The 19,452-nt window shown below is 34.6% G+C and overlaps 1 protein-coding gene across 20 annotated transcripts in view; it reads left to right on the forward strand.

Annotated features, from left to right (window-relative positions):
* SBF2 (SET binding factor 2) overlaps positions 1-19,452 on the forward strand; it is a 468,341-nt gene that overhangs the window by 212,978 nt on the left and 235,911 nt on the right. For 19 of the 20 annotated variants that reach the window (XR_014231384.1, XR_014231385.1, XR_014231386.1 and 16 more), the window contains 3 exons: positions 12,159-12,281; positions 13,592-13,702; positions 15,358-15,463. Coding sequence is in view for 17 of the 20 variants with exons in the window: in XM_082341357.1 (XP_082197483.1) it covers positions 12,159-12,281; positions 13,592-13,702; positions 15,358-15,463 (340 nt within the window). In the remaining 3 variants the exon portion in view is untranslated. Of the gene's footprint in view, positions 1-12,158; positions 12,282-13,591; positions 13,703-15,357; positions 15,464-16,237; positions 16,360-19,452 lie in introns of those variants that run through there. The other variant, XM_082341360.1, reaches the window with a different exon arrangement.

The raw sequence follows: 19,452 nt of genomic DNA on the forward strand, positions 1-19,452 counted from the left end.
AATCCTTCTCAAATTCTTCCCCCCCAAAAAAAAGAGAAGAGGAGGAAACACCTTCAAACTCATTTTACAAGGACAGCATTACACTGATACCAAAGACAGACATGGGCACTACAAGAAAAGGAAACTACAGGCCCTGATGAACATAGATGCAAAAATTCTCAACAAAATAAAGGCAAACCAAATTCAGCAATACATTAAAAGGATCATACACCATGATCAAGTGGGATTTATTCCTGGATGCAGGGTTCAACATATGCAGATCAATGAATGTGATCCACCACATTAACAAAATAAAAGGATGAAATTCATATGATCTTCTTAATTGATGCAGAGAGATCTGTCAAAATTCAACATCCATTCATGATAAAACTCTCAACAAACTGGGTATAGAGTGAACATACTTAAGCATCATAAAGGCCCTTTATGACAAGTCCACAGCTCACATCATACTCAGTGGTGAAAAGCTGAAAGTTTTTCCTGTAAGATCCAGTACTAGTCAAGAACACCCACTCTTGCTACTGTTATTCAACATAGTATTGGATGTCCTAGCTAAAAGAATTTGTCAAGAAAAAGAAATATAAGCCATTCAAATCAGAAAGGAAGAAATAAAACTGTCTCTATTTGTTGATGACATGATATTATATATAAAAAATCCTAAAGACTACCAAAAAACTGTTAGCACTAATAAAGGAATTCTGTAAGGTCGCAGGATACAAAATTGATAAACAAAAATCAATTGAGTTCCTATACACTAACAACAAATTATCAGGAAGAGAAATTAAGAATATAGTCCTATTTATAATTGCATGAAAAAGAATAAATACCTGGGTATAACTTTACCAAGGAGGTAAAAGATCTGTATCCTGAAAACTGTGTAAGACATTAATGAAAGAAATTGAAGAAGACACATATAAATGGAAAGATACCCCATGCTAATGGATTGGAAGGCTTAATAATGTTGAAATGTCCATACAGCTCTAAGAAATTTACAGATATGGTGCAGTCCCTATCGAAAGTCCAGTGGCATATTTCACAGAAATAAAACAAAGAATCCTAAAATTCGTATGGAGCCACAAAATACTCTGAATAGCCAAAGTATTCTTGAGAAAGAAGGTTAAAGGTGGAGTCACACTTCCTAATATCAAAGTGTATTACAAAATTTTATTAATCAAACCGTATGGTATTGTCATAACAACAGACATGTAGATCAATAAAACAGAATACAGAGCCTGGAAAATAAACCCATGTGTATATAGTCAATTAATTTGCAACAAAGGAGCCAAGGATATACAGTGGCGAAAAGATAGTCTATTTGATAAATGGTGTTTGGAAAATTAGACAGCTATATGCAAAAACAAACAAAAAAACAGGATCCCTATCTTACACCATACACAACAATAAATTCAAAATGGATTAAAGATTTGAAAGTAAGTCCTGAAACCGAGTAAGTTCTAAAAGAAAACTTAAGGGGTGAGCCCCTTAACAAAGGTCTTGCCAATGACTTTTGGCAAAAATAAGTGGGATTGCTTGAAACTAAAAGCCTTCTGCACAGCAAAGGAAACTATCAACAAAATCAAAAAGCAACCTGCTGAATGGGAGAAGATATTTGCAAACCACATATCTGTTAAGAGGTTAATATCCAAAATATATAAAGAACTCATGCAACTCAATAGCAAAAAACCAAACAATCCAATTTTTAAATGGGAAAGGACTTGAATAGACATTTTCCCAAAGAAGTCATACAACAGGTACAAGAAAAGATGCTCAACGTCACTAATCAGGGAAATGGAAATCAACACCATAATGAGATATCACCTCATACCTGTTAGAATGGCAATTTTCAAAAAGGTAAGAGGTAACAAGTGTAGTCAAGGCTGTAGATAGAAGGGAACCCTTGTGAACTGTTGGTGGAAATGTGAATTGGTGCAACCACTATGGAAAATGGTATGGAGGTTCTTAAAAAAATTAAAAATAGAACTGCCTTATGATCCAGCAATCCCACTTCTGGGTATCCAAAGGAAATGAAAACAGGGTATCGAAGAGTTATTTGCACTCCCATGTTCATTGCAGCATTATTCACAATAGCCAAGATACGGCAACAAGCTAAGTGTCCATCAACGGTTGAACGGATAAAGATGTTTTATATACATGCATACATACATATGAACACACACATATATATTTCATACATACATACACACAATGGAATATTCAGTCATAAGAAAGAAGGAAATCCTACTGTTCATAACAACATGGATGGTTATGCTAAGTGAAATAAGTCAGAGGATGACAAATACTGTATGGTATCATTTATATGTAGAATCTTAACAACAACAACAACAAAAAAGTCAAACTCAAGAGAGATAGAGAGTGGAATAGTGGTCACCAGGGGCTGAAGCTTTCAAGAAATAGGGAGAGGTTGGTAAAATAATACAGACTTTCAGCTATAAGATTAATAAGGTCTGAGGATCTCTAGTAAAACATGATGACTACAGTTGATAGCACTGTATTGTATGATTGAAATTTACTAAGAGCGTAGATCTTAAATGTTTTCATCTCCCCCCACACACACAAAAAAAGTATCTAAGGTGATGGATGTATTAATTAACTAGATGGAGGATACCTTTAACAGTGTATCCATACGTCATATCACTACTCTAAATATCTTAAAATGTTGTCAATTATACCTCTATAAACCTGATTAAAAAAAGACAATTTAGCAGGTGTAAAGAGATTCTAGGAAGCCCAATTAAACTTACAGAAATCAATACAGGATGACTTATAGCAGGCATTTTTGGAGAGGTTCTAGGAATTCTTGGATATTTTTCAAACTTTTCATTTGGAAATAATTTCAAACTTACAGAAAAGTTACAAGAATATTGCAAACATCTATATACCCTTTACCTATATTTGCCCATTTAAAATATTTTGTCCCATTTCTTTATTATCATAGATATTAATTCTCTTTAATAGACCCCTCTCTCCTTCCCTTACTCCCTCTTTCGCCTTACACACACACACACAGAAATTTTTTTCTGAACTATTTGAGACAAATTTGTGTGCATCATTTCCCTTTGCCCTAAAGTCTTCAGTGTATGTTTCATAGGAATAAGTATTTTCTTATGTAAACATAGTATGGTTATCAATATCAGAAAATCAATATCAATATTATACCTTTATTTCATCTACCATCCATTCAATTTTGTCATTTGACCTAATGCTCTTTATGCTCCCCCCCCACCTTTTGGTCCTCCAGTACAGGATGTAATTTAAAATTCTGTATTGCATTTAATTATCTTTTGTCTGTCTTCATCTGGAATAGTTGCTCAGCCTTTGACATTTTCAAATAATGCAGGTCCCAATGCCCCTTTTAAATAGAATGCTTAATATTTTTTGTTTTTCTGATGTCTCTCACTTTAGATTCAGGTTATACATCAGTAATTAGATTACTACCAGCATTTGGAATACTAAGTGTATGTCCTACTAAGGGCACACATCTGGAAGTACACAATGTCTGTCTGCTACGCACCTGCCTTACTGATGCTGTTCTTTTTGAGTACCTAGTCTGGTGATTGTCAGATATCTCCATTGTATAGTTGCTATTTTTTTTTTCTTTGCTTGCGACTAATAAGCCATGAGTGGTAAGATACTTTAAGACTATGCAGGGCTTCCCTGGTGGCGCAGTGGTTGAGAATCTGCCTGCCAATGCAGGGGACGCGGGTTCGAGCCCTGGTCTGGGAAGATCCCACATGCCACGGAGCAGCTGGGCCCGTGAGCCACAACTACTGAGCCTGCGCGTCTGGAGCCTGTGCTCCGTAACGGGAGGGGCCGCGATAGTGAAAGGCCCGCGCACCGAGATGAAGAGCGGTCCCCGCACCGCGATGAAGAGTGGCCCCCGCTTGCCGCAACTAGAGAAAGCCCTCGCACGAACCGAAGACCCAACACAGCCATAAATAAATAAATAAATAAATAAAATAGCTATTAAAAAAAAAAAAGACTATGCAAATATTCTATTACTCATTAATTATCCCCCCTGCCAGATTCAGCATTTAGTGATGATTCTTGCCTGTGCCAATTTTTATTATGATGGTTGCAAACTGATTATTTTCCAACTATGCACACTCTCTACCTGTACCTTTACCAGTCAGCAGTTGACATTTTACGTTTTCTGTCTTGTCTATCTATGTGAGTTATAGATTCATGTATTCCAGTTTCTTTTTTCTTCAGTAGTATATAATTAATGGTTTTCACTGTTTTAATGCCCAGATTGTTCAGGATTTGACCAGTGGGCAACCCTTCAGAGTGGTTCCTGTGTTCTCTTGACAAGCCCCATCAAGCGTTTTTCTAGCATTTTTAAACTTTCTTTCATAACAAGCTGATCCAGGATCATCTTTTTCCTTCCCTTCCTCAGCCTTGAAATCAGCCAATTCTCCAAGGAGCCCTGGCTCATTTGAGTAGGGAATAATATTAAAAACCAAGATTGGGGTTCTTGTATATTTGGAATCAATGTTTCAAAATTATTTTTCTTTTTAGCTCAGATATTTTCCTATTTGCCATTTTAACTGGACCAAAACATTGTAATTTATTTAGTATTTACAATCACCTTACAGAAAGTTAGAGTCTGCTTCATATGAGTTTTTTAAGATTCTGAAAATGTAAATAAGTTAGAAGAGTTCTGGCTCCTATATAAGTTCACTTAGGTAGTAGACGCTAGCCAGAATTATGTAACAGCTTTTCTGTGTGAAGAACAGAGAGATAATATCTTTTGGAATTGGTCCAAAAAATGGTAAAAACAATGAGGTAATATTTGAAAAAGATAATATTAAAGCCCAGATGATGTTCCTTTCTAGGTCATCATTAATGTTGTTCCCATTTTCATTGTGAACAGTTAATTATGTACTTTTAAAAAAATGTGTTTTTCTTTTATTTTTGGATCATATCATCAATTCAAAAATAGATCTTTTAATTCTCATTTGGTGTGAATTACTTCATACCAAATATACTATGACACATTATTTGGAAGTCTAAAGAAGAGGAACTTAGGGATACAAACTATCCAAAGTATAATTGTGCAACTTTAAAAATGTTGGCTCTTATCTCTCTAAGATACAGTAACACTGTCAAAAATCACAAGCATTAAACTTTTGATAACATATTCCCAGAATTATCCAACTAGGCAATGTGATTATAAAATTTTTTAAGTAATCAGTAAAATATGATAGATGTGAGGTTGCTTTATATGACTTACCTTAAAAAATGATAGACCTGTCTAAATTTTTTATTTAGTTGTATCACTTTGGAGTCTTTTAATGTGTTTGTAAACGTGTTTATGAACCAATAATGATGCAGTTCAGACAAAAGACATTTTGGTATGTTAGCAAACGAAATGTGATCAGAGAAAAGGGGTGAAATGAATGAATGTACTTCGGAATAACACTGACATATAGTAGGTACACAAGGAAGGTTTTATTTTCATTTTTTATTATGGAAATTCTGAAACAAATAGAAAATTTAAGTGAGTAGTATAATAAATCCCATTACACTTGACCCAGCTTTAAAAATTATCAGCATTTTGTCAATCTTTTAAAATCTAAATCCTTGATTTTTTTTTTTTTAGGGAGAGACATTTAAAAGCAAACCCCAGACACCATATTTCACCTGCAAATATTTTAGTATGTATCTCTAACTGGTAAAGACTTCTTTAGATTACCAATCTGCCATTATAATTTTTAACAAAATTAATTGTAATTTTGAATAACCCCTTAATATTATCTAATATCCAACTTACATATTTTTAAATTTAAAAAAATTGTCTCAAAAATGTCTTGGTTTATTCAAACAAGTTCCACACATTGTATTTGGTTGATATTTCTTAACTTCTTTCTGTAACAGTCCCTCTTCTGGGGGTGGTAGAAGAACTGGGTCATTTGTCCCAGTTCTATGGAATGCTCTATATTCTGGATTTGGCTGATTAATTCTCCATGTTATTTTTTAACTTGTACCTCTACTCTCTATAGTTTGCATAAAGTAATATTTAGATCTAGAGGCTTAATTGATTCACATTCAATTTTTAAAGCAAAGATTGTACTGTACTTCCTATTGTGTTACATCAAGATGAACTTATTTTCTGGTTGTTCTACTTTTAGTAATTTATGATTGATTTGTGGGTTTGGGGTAGTGCCAGCCTTTCACTTAATAGTTTGGGATCTATTGATGATCATTGCCTAAATACATTATTTCAGTAGGAATTGCAAAAGGTAATTTCCTCATTCTATTATTCCTTCTGCATTTATTGACTGAAATTCAACTATTAAAAAGAGCTTTCATTGACCACAGTTTGATAGAGAAGACAATTGTTTCCCCTTATTTTTAAAAATTTTCAAAGTAGTAGATTGGTACCCTAGCAATCTTCAGTAGTGACCAATTAAAAAATTATCATTATGAACTCATGGATTTTTGTGTATTTGTTGAGTTTCAATCAGCTGTGATTTTTATGTATTTTGATTCTGTTAGTCTTTGACAGATTCTTTACTTTTTGACTAAGATGAATAGTCTCATTTTGTACATTTTTCTGGCCCAAATATAGAATGTCATTTCTCCAGGGAGTCCTGGTTTCCTTTACTAGAAAATAGTATTTAATAAGTTCTTGATTGTATAAATGAATTATTAACACTGGTATGATGCTTAGTACAGTGTCTGGCATGTAGAATATATGTTACAGTTATTGTTTTCTTTTATATTCTCATATTAATTAGCCTAGAACTGTGGTTCTTAGAGTGCAGTCCCTGGATCAGCAGTATCAGTATCACTGGGGACTTTCTTAGAAATGTCAATTCTCAGACCTACTGAATCAGAAATTTTAGGGGTGAGACCCAAAAATATATTTTAGCAAGCCCTCAGTGATTTTGTTATTTTGTTGCACACTGAAGTGTGAGAACCACTGGTCCAGAGTAGAAGTTCCTAACTCATCTGGTGAGAATGGGCCACAGGCATGCTGAATATTTTCTTAGGGCAGCTGTAAAGCACCCGAGCTCCCAGCAGTCTTGTCCATTTTCTCATCTTTTCAAATCTTATTTTACTTTATGAAATGTGAGAATTAATGAAACAGATGTTAATTATAATAATATATTTATGAAATAAACATTGTATTAACCTAGCCTCCTAAGGATACAGAACACAGGAATATATACATATTTCAGTTTCATACATTTTCTGTCCTAAAATAGCTTGTGACAGCCTTTCTCAGCATGTGTTCCATAGGGCACTAGGTCCTCTCGATGCTCTGTAATAAACAGGGTTTCAGTGGTCCAGTAAGTTGGAGAAATAATTTATATTATATCTCCTTTGCTTGGCATTGTAGAAATAATATTTGCATATCAAAGTCCAAAAAATCCTGCAGTAAAGAAACCTTTTTAACTTGGCTTTAACTTACTGTTTCCAAAATGTTTTGATTAGGAGATCTTTTTTGCTAAGCAGTATCTGTTAGCTTCCAGCAGAAAACACTTTGGAAAATGCTGCCTTATGAGTATATTTTTTTTTAAAAATTACGGACTATGCGCCACTTAAAAATACGGAGCTTTCTGGGTGAATATATAGTAACCCTACAAATGAATTTGTCCTACCTTTGGAATACTGTAGCACACAGGAGCTGCTGAAGGGGGAAATATCAGGATATTCTCTTTGCTAGAGGTAAACTGGATTCTGAAGACTAGTGGCCTGATTTGTCTGAAGCCTTGTTATCCTAAAATTTGTATGTTTCATGTAGTCATTATTTTCCAGACCAATGCAAGGATAAACTAGGTTTTGTCATACAGATGTGTCAACATGATTAAGGGATTATTTGGCAAGAAATGAAGAAGTTTGCTGGGGGAACTGTAGACCTTACAGAATTTTGCAACTACTTAAAACTTTTTTATTTCCAATTTTGGAAAATCTTAAAGTCTTTAAATTGCTTAACTGAGGCAACTCTATATAATGGTACACTGTAATAAATTACTTACTTTTCAAAAAGGAAATGCAGAACTGGAAGTTTTTTACTTGCATAATTCCTTTCATCCTCCTTTTAAAATGAGTGTTTAACAAAATTTTGTAGGGAGAATTAGTATGAAACAGTGTTGTTGAAAATGAACTTAGCACAGATGATATTGGATGCAACTAGTCTTTTCAAGGTAGAAGAGACAGGAATCAAGCATCAGGAGTACAACAGAGATGAGACTGAAGTATTTGACCTGAGTGACAGGATAAGCTTCTTAAAGGTTGTGCCTATCTGCTCTGTGGAGCCATTCCATAAAGTCAGTATTCTAATAATTTTTAACATTTTGATCTTAGGATATGTTTCTAAGGCAATAGTACTTTTAGGGCAGATTGCTATGGTGGGTACTAATTTATCCCATATTATTGAAGCATGAAGACTATGAGAGCTACATCGAATGTAAACTACATAGAAGCTGGGAATCCCACTAGCAGATGTGATCCGTACTAACAATAGGTAGAAAAAATATCAATAAATGGGCAAGTTGTGGCATGTGCTTATGATACGTATAAGAGATAAGGTCACATTATAAGTCAGTGTGAGGCAGTTCAGTAAACAGTATTTAAGGTAAATTTGTATCTTTAATGGGACCTACTAAAACCAAGGAATAATCTTAGCTTAGAAGAAGGCTTGTAAATATTGTTCAATGAGATAAAATACGTGAAAATGTTTTATACTATAAAATGTTAAATTTCCAATCATTATTACAATATCTATTACATTTGTATCCTGTGTTTTTGATTTCCTGCTTATTGTTAAGTTTCTCACATCTTTTTGACATGTGAAAATCTGTCATTGTATAATGCAAAACAAAGTTAGTATCACTACATAGTTATTACACGAAAGGTATTCTAGCAGCTATAAAGAAGAGGCACTATTCCCTTACATGATAGATTACTTATAGAAAAATTTAACCAAAACCACGTCATTACTATCTCCTGGAGTAAGCCTTATTATAAACAAGAATTTTTTTTTTTTTTTTAATCACAGCAGTACATTTTGGTTTGAAAAAAGGAATATGAACTTTCTCTAAACTTGGGACATTGTATTCTTACAGGAGAGCTATTGGAATTAAGAATAACAGCATCTTATGATTTATAGCACATTTACGAAGTAAAGGTCAAAATCTATAATAAAAAGTGATGTAAAGACTATGGCTGAGTCCCTTTGCTGTGCACCTGAAGCTATCACACCATTGTTAATCAGCTATACTCCAATATAAAATAAAAAGTTAAAAAGATGTAAAGAAAAATGGAATTGGGCTTCCCTGGTGGTGCAGTGGTTAAGAATCTGCCTGCCAATGCAGGGGACACAGGTTCAAGCCCTGGTCTGGGAAGATCCCACATGCCACGGAGCAACTAAGCCCTGCACTCTAGAGCCTGCGAGCCACTACTGAGCCCGCCTGCCACAACTACTGAAGCCCGCGCACCTAGAGCCCGTGCTCTGCAACAAGGGAAACCACCGCAGTGAGAAGCCCACACACCGCAATGAAGAGTAGCCCCCGCTCGGGGCAACTGGAGAAAGCCCGCATGCAGCAATGAAGACCCAAAGCAGCCAAAAATAAAATAAAGAAAAAAAATTTTTTTTAATTAAAAAAAAAAGAAAAATGGAATTGTTTTTATTTAATATCGATTAACGTTATATCGGACCTTTTTTCTTTCTTGTTAATAATTATTCCAGTTAGTGAATATTTAATAAAAGGATAGCTTTAAACAATGACCAATGCATTCTATTTTATGTTTAGGTTAATGCAGGTTAATGGTCATTTATATGAAATGGTTATGCACTTAACTCAAGCTGACTTCTCACGGTACTCTAGGGCATGTATCACAGTCTCATAAAACTGTGGATAGCTTTATCTCTTTCAGGAATTTCACTCATTCTTTTGTCCTGAAAGGACAAAATTTCTTAGTAATCCGCAAAGAATATGATTCATTAAGTGTGGAAATCTTTGGTAAATTCATATTCATCACATTTTTATTATTTCTAAGAATTCCAGGAACCACCCAACCTAATTTTAGCTTTTGCTTTGTAACAAATGAAAATCTTTCAAGAGCATATGGATCTTATCACACATAATAAAAAGTAAACAGATATTTCCCTTTGGATGTGTGCATTCCATAGACATCTAATACTTGGTTATATTTCACTGTATAGAAACTATACGGGCTCCAAAGGAGATAGAAATACAGTTCTTGGCCTCCACAAGTAGGGGGAAAAACCTTCCCTTGGTAGAATACCCAGAAAACTAGTCTAAGAAAATTCATTCCTGCATGAATGCAGTGAACAAATATTAAGTAAGTATCAACTATGTGGCCAGCTCTTGGTTTAGTAACCGGGAAATTACCAGTGAACAAAACAGAAATCCTGGTCTTTGTGGAGCACATTCTAGTGGAGGAGATAAACAAACCAGAAAACAAAGATTAGTGAAATAGATAATATGTTGTCATGCCGTGGAGAAAAATGAAATATATTTTATTTTTATTAAGGAAGGGGATATAGGGAGTGTTAGGGCATTGCATTTTCAAGTAGGGTGCCAACAGAGGCTTAACAGAGCAGAAGTTTGCTTGAATGAAGACCTAAGGGAGATGAGGGAATTATTTATTGTATCTATTCCAGGCAAAGGAATAACAAAGTGCTTGAGACCCTTATGTGGGAGCATGCCCAGCATGTTTGAGGAGCAGCAAGGAAGCAAAGTGGGGCTAAAGAGGAACAGAGGAGACTAAAGGAAGCTGTTAAAATAACCCAGACAAGTGATGATAGTGGCTCACAGTACTGTGGTAGCAGTGGAGGTGGTGAGAAATCAGGACTGCCGACAGTTTGGATACGGGTTATGAAAGAGGGGAATCAGGATTTTTGATTTGCTAAATGGGAGGATAGAATTTCCATTAACTGAGATAGGGAATACTGCAGGAGGAGTGGAGTTTGGGAAGAAAGATTGGAGCTGTATTTTGGACATGTTTGAGATACCTATTAGTCATCTAAGTGGCGAGGTCAAGCAGGCAGTTGGATATGGCATTTTGTGGCATTTGGGAGAGAGGTTTGGCAGGAGAGAGAAGTATGAGCAAATGTGTGATATGTTGATGAACCGTGCTAAGAATTAATAGTAGGAGAAAAATCAGTAAAGGAAAGGCTTCAGGAAGGAAGATAATTCCTAAGCTGGACCTTCGATTAATGGAAAAGAAAGAGAAGAGGATTCTAGTTAGGGAAAATGTCCTAGCATCTTAGAATATCATATAGAAATAAATCTGGATACTTTACTACCTTGGTTTTTTTTTTCTTTTCACTTGGAACTTTTATAGTGCGTCATATAGTATAATGGAACAATAGGTGCACAGGAAATATTTGTTGACTAATAAATGAGAATAATATTTTTCAAAGTTTATTTTATTAACAAGTATTTAATCACTGGACACTTAGGGTTTTAAAAAAAATTCTAGTTATTTTTATTGTGCTAAAATATGCATAACATAAGCTTTACCATTTCAACCATTTTTAAGTGTACAGTTCAGTGGCACTAGGTACATTCTGAAACTCAGTTTTGTGTATAAAAATATCCTCTGTTTTCAAAAAATCAACATTGTTGCTTCTGAGCAAAAAGAATTTAGAGCTGATTGGGCTTTACTTCTAAGAGCAATGAGTATTCTGCAACATAATCCTAAATGATTATCGCTTTTGTTTGAAAGATTGGGAGAAGTCCAAAAAGCAAAAATGAAAAGTAGTGTCTTACTTCTAAAACAGATTTTTTCTTTCCTTGAAAACTGAATTTCCATTAAGTGAGTGTCATTTCTATTTGTATGGGTCACTAATGAATGTGTCTTATTTACCTTTGATTACTGGTACCTCACACAGAAACCAAATGCTCAGATAAAATTGTGGTATATATCTGGAGCTTAAGGAGTTTTCAAAAATGAAATAAGTATGCCCTGTGTCATAATTTCTTTGCCTACTTTCTTCTCAGATTCCTCTCAAAGTATGTTTATTTTTAGTTTGAGTTTTGTAAATTATATTTTGTAATTAATTTTGGATTTTGTAAATTACGTGAAAGTGTGTGATATGTCTATATTTTGTGAGTTATAAACCTAGGAAATTGTCCATCTGCTGATTACAGTGTCTCTTTCTTTAGGGAACAAAGAAAGATGAGATTGAAGGTGAAGTGGAAGTGTCTGGTTTAATTCAGCCTGCAGAAGTGTTTGCTCCCAAAAGCCTGGTGTTGGTATCCAGATTAGATTATCCAGAAATTTTTAGGGTAAAGAACTCATAGTTGTCATTATTGATTTGTATTATTATATAAATCTATTTTGAGTGAACCACGGTAACAAATTCTTTGTATCTAAAATATCTTTAAATTGATTAGGAATTCATCAATAAAATAAAATTACTGTGAACAGAAGAAATGTATTTCATGTTGGATAAAATAAGTACCTGAGTAAGTTAATATGACTATTTAAACTTCTAAGGATGTAGTGTTTGTTTTAAAATAGGTCCCATCTTTACTGACTCCAAAATTTATGGATCCTAAAGAAATCATTTGATTACCTGTATCAAATTTAAAATGCACTAGTAATATAACAACTTAGTGTATTTTTATTGATCTTCTTTTTAGGAGTCCAGGTTCAAGGAAATAGGATAAGTATTTGTGATTTCAAATAGTTGTGATCATACTGCTATCAATATAGCTTTAAAATATTGTTTACTTCCAGATATTTTATTTTTTTAGATAGTTAGAATTTGCAAATGTAGATAAAAATTTACTTTAGTTATAAATACATTTAAGCTTTGCAAGAAGAGGGCTTATTTTTATTTCAGTTGCTATCTTTAATAATAGTAATGTTGACCATTGTCCAGAGTCACAGATCTTCTTTGGAAGGTATAAACTATACCTTAAAATTTCTCAAGGATTTGGGAAATTGATACATAATTTCTGGAAAACTTTTTCATATTGTTGAGATTATATATATTCTTAGTGTCAAGATTTCAATGATAGTGGCTAACTCCTAACAGATACTAATTTTTTAGTTATAAGTTTTAATAAACTGAGAGATTCATATGATTACATTTTGTCTTCCATTTTACCACCTACCTTCTTCTGAGCTTAAAGTGTTAATCATATCTTGTCTCTATTTTGCTATTCTTTGTAATAATTCATATAAGTTAAGTTTTTCTGTAGAATAAATGTTCTGAATTTATAAGAACCACAAAACAAGATAAAGTTTCTAAGTTTTTATCTTGAAATTTGGGGTTCTGCAAAATAAGTTGAGACAGAAACAGTTTTAAGCCCTACAAATTTGCTAGAGTGGTTATCTAAGCACAAACACCTGTTTTACAAATTATGGATTTCTGCTTTTTATAAACTCATCTCAAAAGCTCATTTAGAGCTTCTGGTTCTGGAGGAAAATTTAATAAACTTAATAACATTTGCTGCTTAAAATTTATTCCATGGTCACTGTAGAATCTACTAGGTTCAAAGGGAAATTTTCCTGGAAGCAGATATCACAACAATTTATTTTTAGTGCTTGCTTTTTCCATGAAATAACTACATGCGTCTTTTCTTTGCAGGCTTGCCTGGGTTTGATCTATACTGTATATGTGGACAGTCTGAATGTCTCCTTGGAAAGTCTCATTGCAAACCTGTGTGCGTGTCTTGTCCCAGCGGCTGGAGGGTCTCAGGTAAATAGAATAAAAAGGGAGATGAAGAGGGCCTGCTTCTCTTCTCCTCTCCTCCAGTAAATTTAATTTATGAAGAAAAGGAAAAAGAGAATTCTTTAAATATTTTCGTTTTAAAGAGGATCTTAGTTTAATTAAGCATTGTCCCTATGGTCTGCCTTCTAGAGACTCAAGATTCCATTCTTAGGTCATAGGGTTAATTTTAACATAGGGTTCACCTTTCACATAGCATAGTTAGAAGTCATATTCTGTGTAACTTGAACTCTAGCTTACGCTTTCTTGGAAATACACTTTTTTAAGCTGAACTTCAAATGTGTTCTTTGTACCTTTATTATTCCTCTGTATGGTTACGCCTCATTAACTTAAAATTTTTTTCAGTGATAAAAATTAGGAGGTAACATTAAGAAAACTTTTAATATAATTCTTTGTAACATTATAACTACTTCTGGATAGATTAATTCATTTCTTCATTTCCCTGGATAAAAGCAATTGTAGTCCTAAAACCATTTTGTATGTTGTGTGTAATCTTTAATAGAATAGCTTGCATTTAAGCTTCAAAAGAGGAGTGCTTACTTTTCTCATCTCAGTTTGCTACCTTTAGTAATGATAATGTTGACCATTGTCCAAAATCACAGATCTTCTTTGGAAAATATAATCTATACCTTAAAATTTCCCAAGGATTTTGTCATAGATTGAGCCCGTGAGGACATTAAACTCCTCTACTGAAATAAAACTTTCTCAAAGTGGCATGTTTTTCATCTTCTGTATGTCCTGAAATTTTTATATTCATCTCTGAAGTAGAAAAATGAGAACTTCAGTTGCTATGACTTAATATTTCTAGGGAACTTTTTTTTTTTTAAGGCTCCTTTCCTTAAGTCCTAAAATTGATTAGCTGATCACTTATTTGCTTATTCTTATGTAATATTGAGGAAAAAGACAGCCCTCTAAAAATTACAGTTTTTTATCCTCAGTCTGATAGAGATGTTACTTATAGTAAAAATGGCATCTTTTTTCCGTGCCCTTTGCCTTTTTAGCTGTCTCCTGTCTTTCCTAGCATCTTTTGGTTGCTCTTAAGGTTTTTTTCCTCCTGCACTCTCCTGCCTCATTCTCCTATTTCTGCTACAAGAGCATAATATGAAATGTGAGTTTGGTCACGATTGGACCTAAACTTTAAAGCAGCCAAGTTGTTTTATGAGCCTTTACTATGATGGGAATTTTGTTGACATGATTTTATTTTATTTATTTTTTAATTTTAAAAACGTTTTTATTGTAGCTGCTAGAAATTTTTAAATTACATGCATGGTTCATATTACTATATTTCTTTTGTTTTTCCAGTTTTATTGACATATAACTGGCATATAAATATTAGCTTTAATATTTTACTATTTTTTAGTTAAGTATTATTGTCAGTGATTTGTGTATCTCATGATTACTAAATTTTCACCTTTCAACTACTGAATTTTCTTGTACCGTATTCATTTGGACACAAAGTAACTTGAATGTTTTGGGCTGCATTATTGCTCTTCACGTCTGTTAATTGGATCTTATATGGTCATCATCTGCTTTAAATTTGAACTTGAAAGGGATTTTTTTATCTTAAGAAAATGTCTGAAAAGAAATCATTTGTGGTGTGTGCGTGTTTTCCGCCCATTCTGCAGAAGCTGTTTTCCTTGGGTGCAGGAGATAGACAGCTGATCCAGACTCCCTTGCATGATAGTCTTCCTGTCACAGGCACTAGTGCGGCTCTCCTGTTCCAGCAATTGGGTATGTCTTCTTCTCCCATTTTCAGTGTTCTTATAAAAGCCTATGAAAAAAAGATTTATTTTAAGCCTACATCACCTGACATAAATCAGGAAAATAAAAAGCAAACCATTAGATAACTGATATATAAAGTATATAATTTTATGGGTTCTAATCTTAACTAGTATTCATTTTTTTTTAAAATTAACCCAGGCCCCTTTTGCTCTTAAGTCAATTAAGCTTTTAGAAAGTAAACATATTTTCTGTGCTTTAAAAGATGAATAGATAGTATATTTTGTTTTTCCTTAGATGAATTGCTTTTATAGAAACCTTGTCAGATAGAACTAAAAGTCCCATCCTTTTCATCCCACCACCTGTATCAGGACTTTAATTTTCTAGCAATGGCTAGGATGATGTATTAGGGGGAGGACACTAGAAAGTGCCCTCTGTACATTGGACAGCTCATACTTCATTAAAGGAGTAATATAACTTAAAAATGAGTATGTTTTAGACCAGTGCTGCCAGAGATTCCCACTTACTTTACCTCGTACTTATCCTTTATATGTACCTGTGTAAGAGTGTTCCACTCTCTTTGATTCAGTCTTTCTCATTGTTCTCCATCTGTGTTTGTCTTTTTCTAGTTGAATTGAAACCTCCTCTTTCCTGGGGCTCATAGTCTAGTTCTCCATAGAATTCTTAATTCCTTGCACAAAAATTCTACCTTCTTATTTCCCTCCTATCTCATGTTGAATTTTACTCCCTGCTTAACTCTGAAATTTGTCTCTCCTTTTTCTTTAGTGGCCGCATCCTAATTCTTCTGCTGTGACTTCAGTCAGTGAAATTTAGAAAGCCTTAGAAGAGACTAATGTAAATACAAGTAGAGTTTCTAGTATCCTAATAAAGATGAATGGTGACATCAATCCCAAAGTAGTAGTTCTCTATTACATCTGCCCCCACCTTAGGGGTTTAAACTCTCCAAAATTACATATTCCTTCTCTTCCTCCCTGAAAGTTTCTGCTCATTGAGTCATCTCAACCAAGTTCTAATTTAATTAAAGCTATTTTCCTTAATGTGTGAAATAGGTACTGTCTCCCTGGTGGCACTTACTTCTCTAAAGAATATCTTGTTGACTAAAACCTCCCTCCACAAACTTTTGGATATAATCTTAGGGGTTCATGGACTACCTACAGCCTGTCCATGGTCCCTCCTAATCACTGACTTAATTGATTTTAGCTAACCACTAGTCACCTGACCTTTTTCAGTTAAGAGGGCCTGTATACCTCTCAAGGGTCAATCAAAGCAAAGGTTTACCATGAAGAGGAATAGAAGGATATGACACAAAATTTCACATTCCCAAATGCTACCATTGATCTTATACTTAATGAGTGCCTTATAAACCTCTCATGCTTTTACATTTTTACAACGATTTGAAGGGGAGGGCAGGGATTGTTACTGGCATTAATGCCCAGGACCCAGGGATATTAAACATTCTTCATGCATAATATATATGCACCAGAAGATTTTTTACCTCAAATACTAGTAGCACTCCTGATGAGAAAAACTGCTATAGATAAAGTATAAATTTATAAAACCTGGACCTCTCTTCCAGTAATGATGGCCTTTGTAATTCAGACTAACCCTCTTAACAATGAATACTAGGAAAGCTATACAAGTATAAACAACTTCTACTTGAAAGCATCAGAAGCAGTAAATAATGACCAAACCATGGTCCAAGAGAAGAAAAAAACCTAGAGAAGTGAACCAGACATTTGAGACCACTTTCTCCCAAGCATCTCTTGATTTTGAAAGAAGTTACTGAAAAACTGGTCTCTGTACTATTGATATCCAACGGCGAAGGGGAGAATAGGAGTTCAGATTTTACCAAGGGAAATTCCTTTACAAAGCTCTCTTGCTTTCAGTTGGGAGCATAAAGGACCACATCCTGGGAGAGGGTAAATCACAAGTAGACAGTCCCCCTGAGGAACTGAAGTACAGCTTGAAATCATTTCAGTTCCTAGAAACAGATTAAAATGATCCTTAATGCTACTATCTTTAGCCTTATAGTAGGAGTAAAAGTAAATGCTTTCTGGAGCAAGATAACTGCATTCTAGGCCTCCAATATATCTACAGATTTTTACATGTATGCCCAGTACCCTCCAAAGAAGACATATAGATGGCCAAGAGCACATGAAAAGATGTTCGACATCACTAGTTATTAGAGAAATACAAATCAAAACTACAATGAAGTTTTACCTCGCACCTGTTAGAGTGGCAATCATCAAAAAATCTGTAAACAGTAAATGCTGGAGAGGGTGTGGAGAAAAGGGAATCCTCCTACACTGTTGGTGGGAATGAATGTAAATTGGTACAGCCACTATGGAGAACAGTATGGAGATTCCTTAAAAAACTAAAAGTAGAGCTACCATATGATCCAGCAATCCCACTCCAGGGCATATATCCAGAGAAAACCATAATTTGAAAAAGGATACAGGCACCCCAACGTTCATTGAAGCACTATTTACAATAGCCAGGACATGGAAGCAACCTAAATGTCCATCGACGGTGGAATGGATAAAGCAGATGTGGTACATATATACCATATATATACCATATATACCAATATATGTGGTACATATATACCAATATTACTCAGCCATAAAAAAAGAACGAAATAATGCCATCTGCAGCAACGTGGATAGACCTAGAGATTGTCATACTGAGTGAAATAAGTCAGACAGAAAAAGACAAATATCATATGATAACACTTACATGTGGAATCTAAAAAAATGGTACAAATGAACCTATTTACAAAAAAAATAGAGTCACAGATGTAGAAAACAAACTTATGGTTACTAAGGGGGAAAGGGGGAGAGATAAATTGGGAGATTGGGATTGACATATACACACTACTGTATATAAAAGATAACTAATAAGAACCTACTGTATAGCACAGGGAACTCTGTTCAGTGCTCTGTAACAACCTATATGGGAATGGAGTCTAGAAGAGAGTGGATATATGTATATGTATGGCTGATTCACTTTACTGTACAGCAGAAACTAACACAACATTGTAAATCAACTATACTCCAATGAAAAAATTAATTTAACAAAATAAAGCATACCATCAAGTTAAAAAAAATAACCAGAAACATGAAGACTAAAGCTATCTGAAAGAAATGTAAAAGAAACCATAGACAATATAAAAGGCCCCCAGGGACACCAGAAGGTAGTTATCAGATATTAAAATAACTGTGCTTAAATAGTGAAGGAGATGGACAGTCAAGAGTGAGAATTTAGGGAGTGACGTCAGTAAGATGGCACAATAGGAAGTCCCAGTCCTCGTTCTCCCACAGAAACATCAATTTAACAATTATATACAGACCAAAAAACCTTTGTGAGAATTCCAGAAGCTACTTAAGAAGTTGTGGTACCCCAGTTGATCACAGAGCTGAGAACAGCTACATTGAAACGGTTAAGAAGAGCAAGTTCACTTTACCTGGTCAGCCTCACCCCCAAGCCAGCACAGCCAGCACTGGAAGAGAACGCCCAGCTTGCAGCTTCTCCTTGGGGGAAAGGGAAGGAGAAAAGTGGAGTGTCCGTCCAATGTTCCAGATTTACAAAGGGCTGCCCAAGGAACTGGTTTCTGTCTTGCCATATTCGGAGCACTGACAGAATTAGCATATTTTGGATGCCTGAGGGCCACTGGGAACAAAGAAGAATGAGGGGTGGCTTGCTGCGTTGGGAGAAGGTGCACAATCCCTTGGGAAGGAGGGAGAGGAACATTAGCATTCCAACTTTTCAGAGGGCTGCCTGAAGTGGAGGAATGGGAACTTTAGTTTACTGCTAATGGGAGTGTGAATGGGACAGCTACCTTGGAATACAGTTTGACTTTTTTAAAAAGTTAAATAAACCAAATAATCCAGCCATTTCACTCCTAGGCGTTTACTTAAGGAAAATGATAGCATTGTCCATAAAAAATATTTGTAAATGAATGGTCATATCCATATTTTTAT

The sequence above is a fragment of the Balaenoptera borealis genome, assembly GCF_965194805.1.
Source record: "Balaenoptera borealis genome assembly, chromosome: 11".
Taxonomy (NCBI): domain Eukaryota; kingdom Metazoa; phylum Chordata; class Mammalia; order Artiodactyla; family Balaenopteridae; genus Balaenoptera; species Balaenoptera borealis.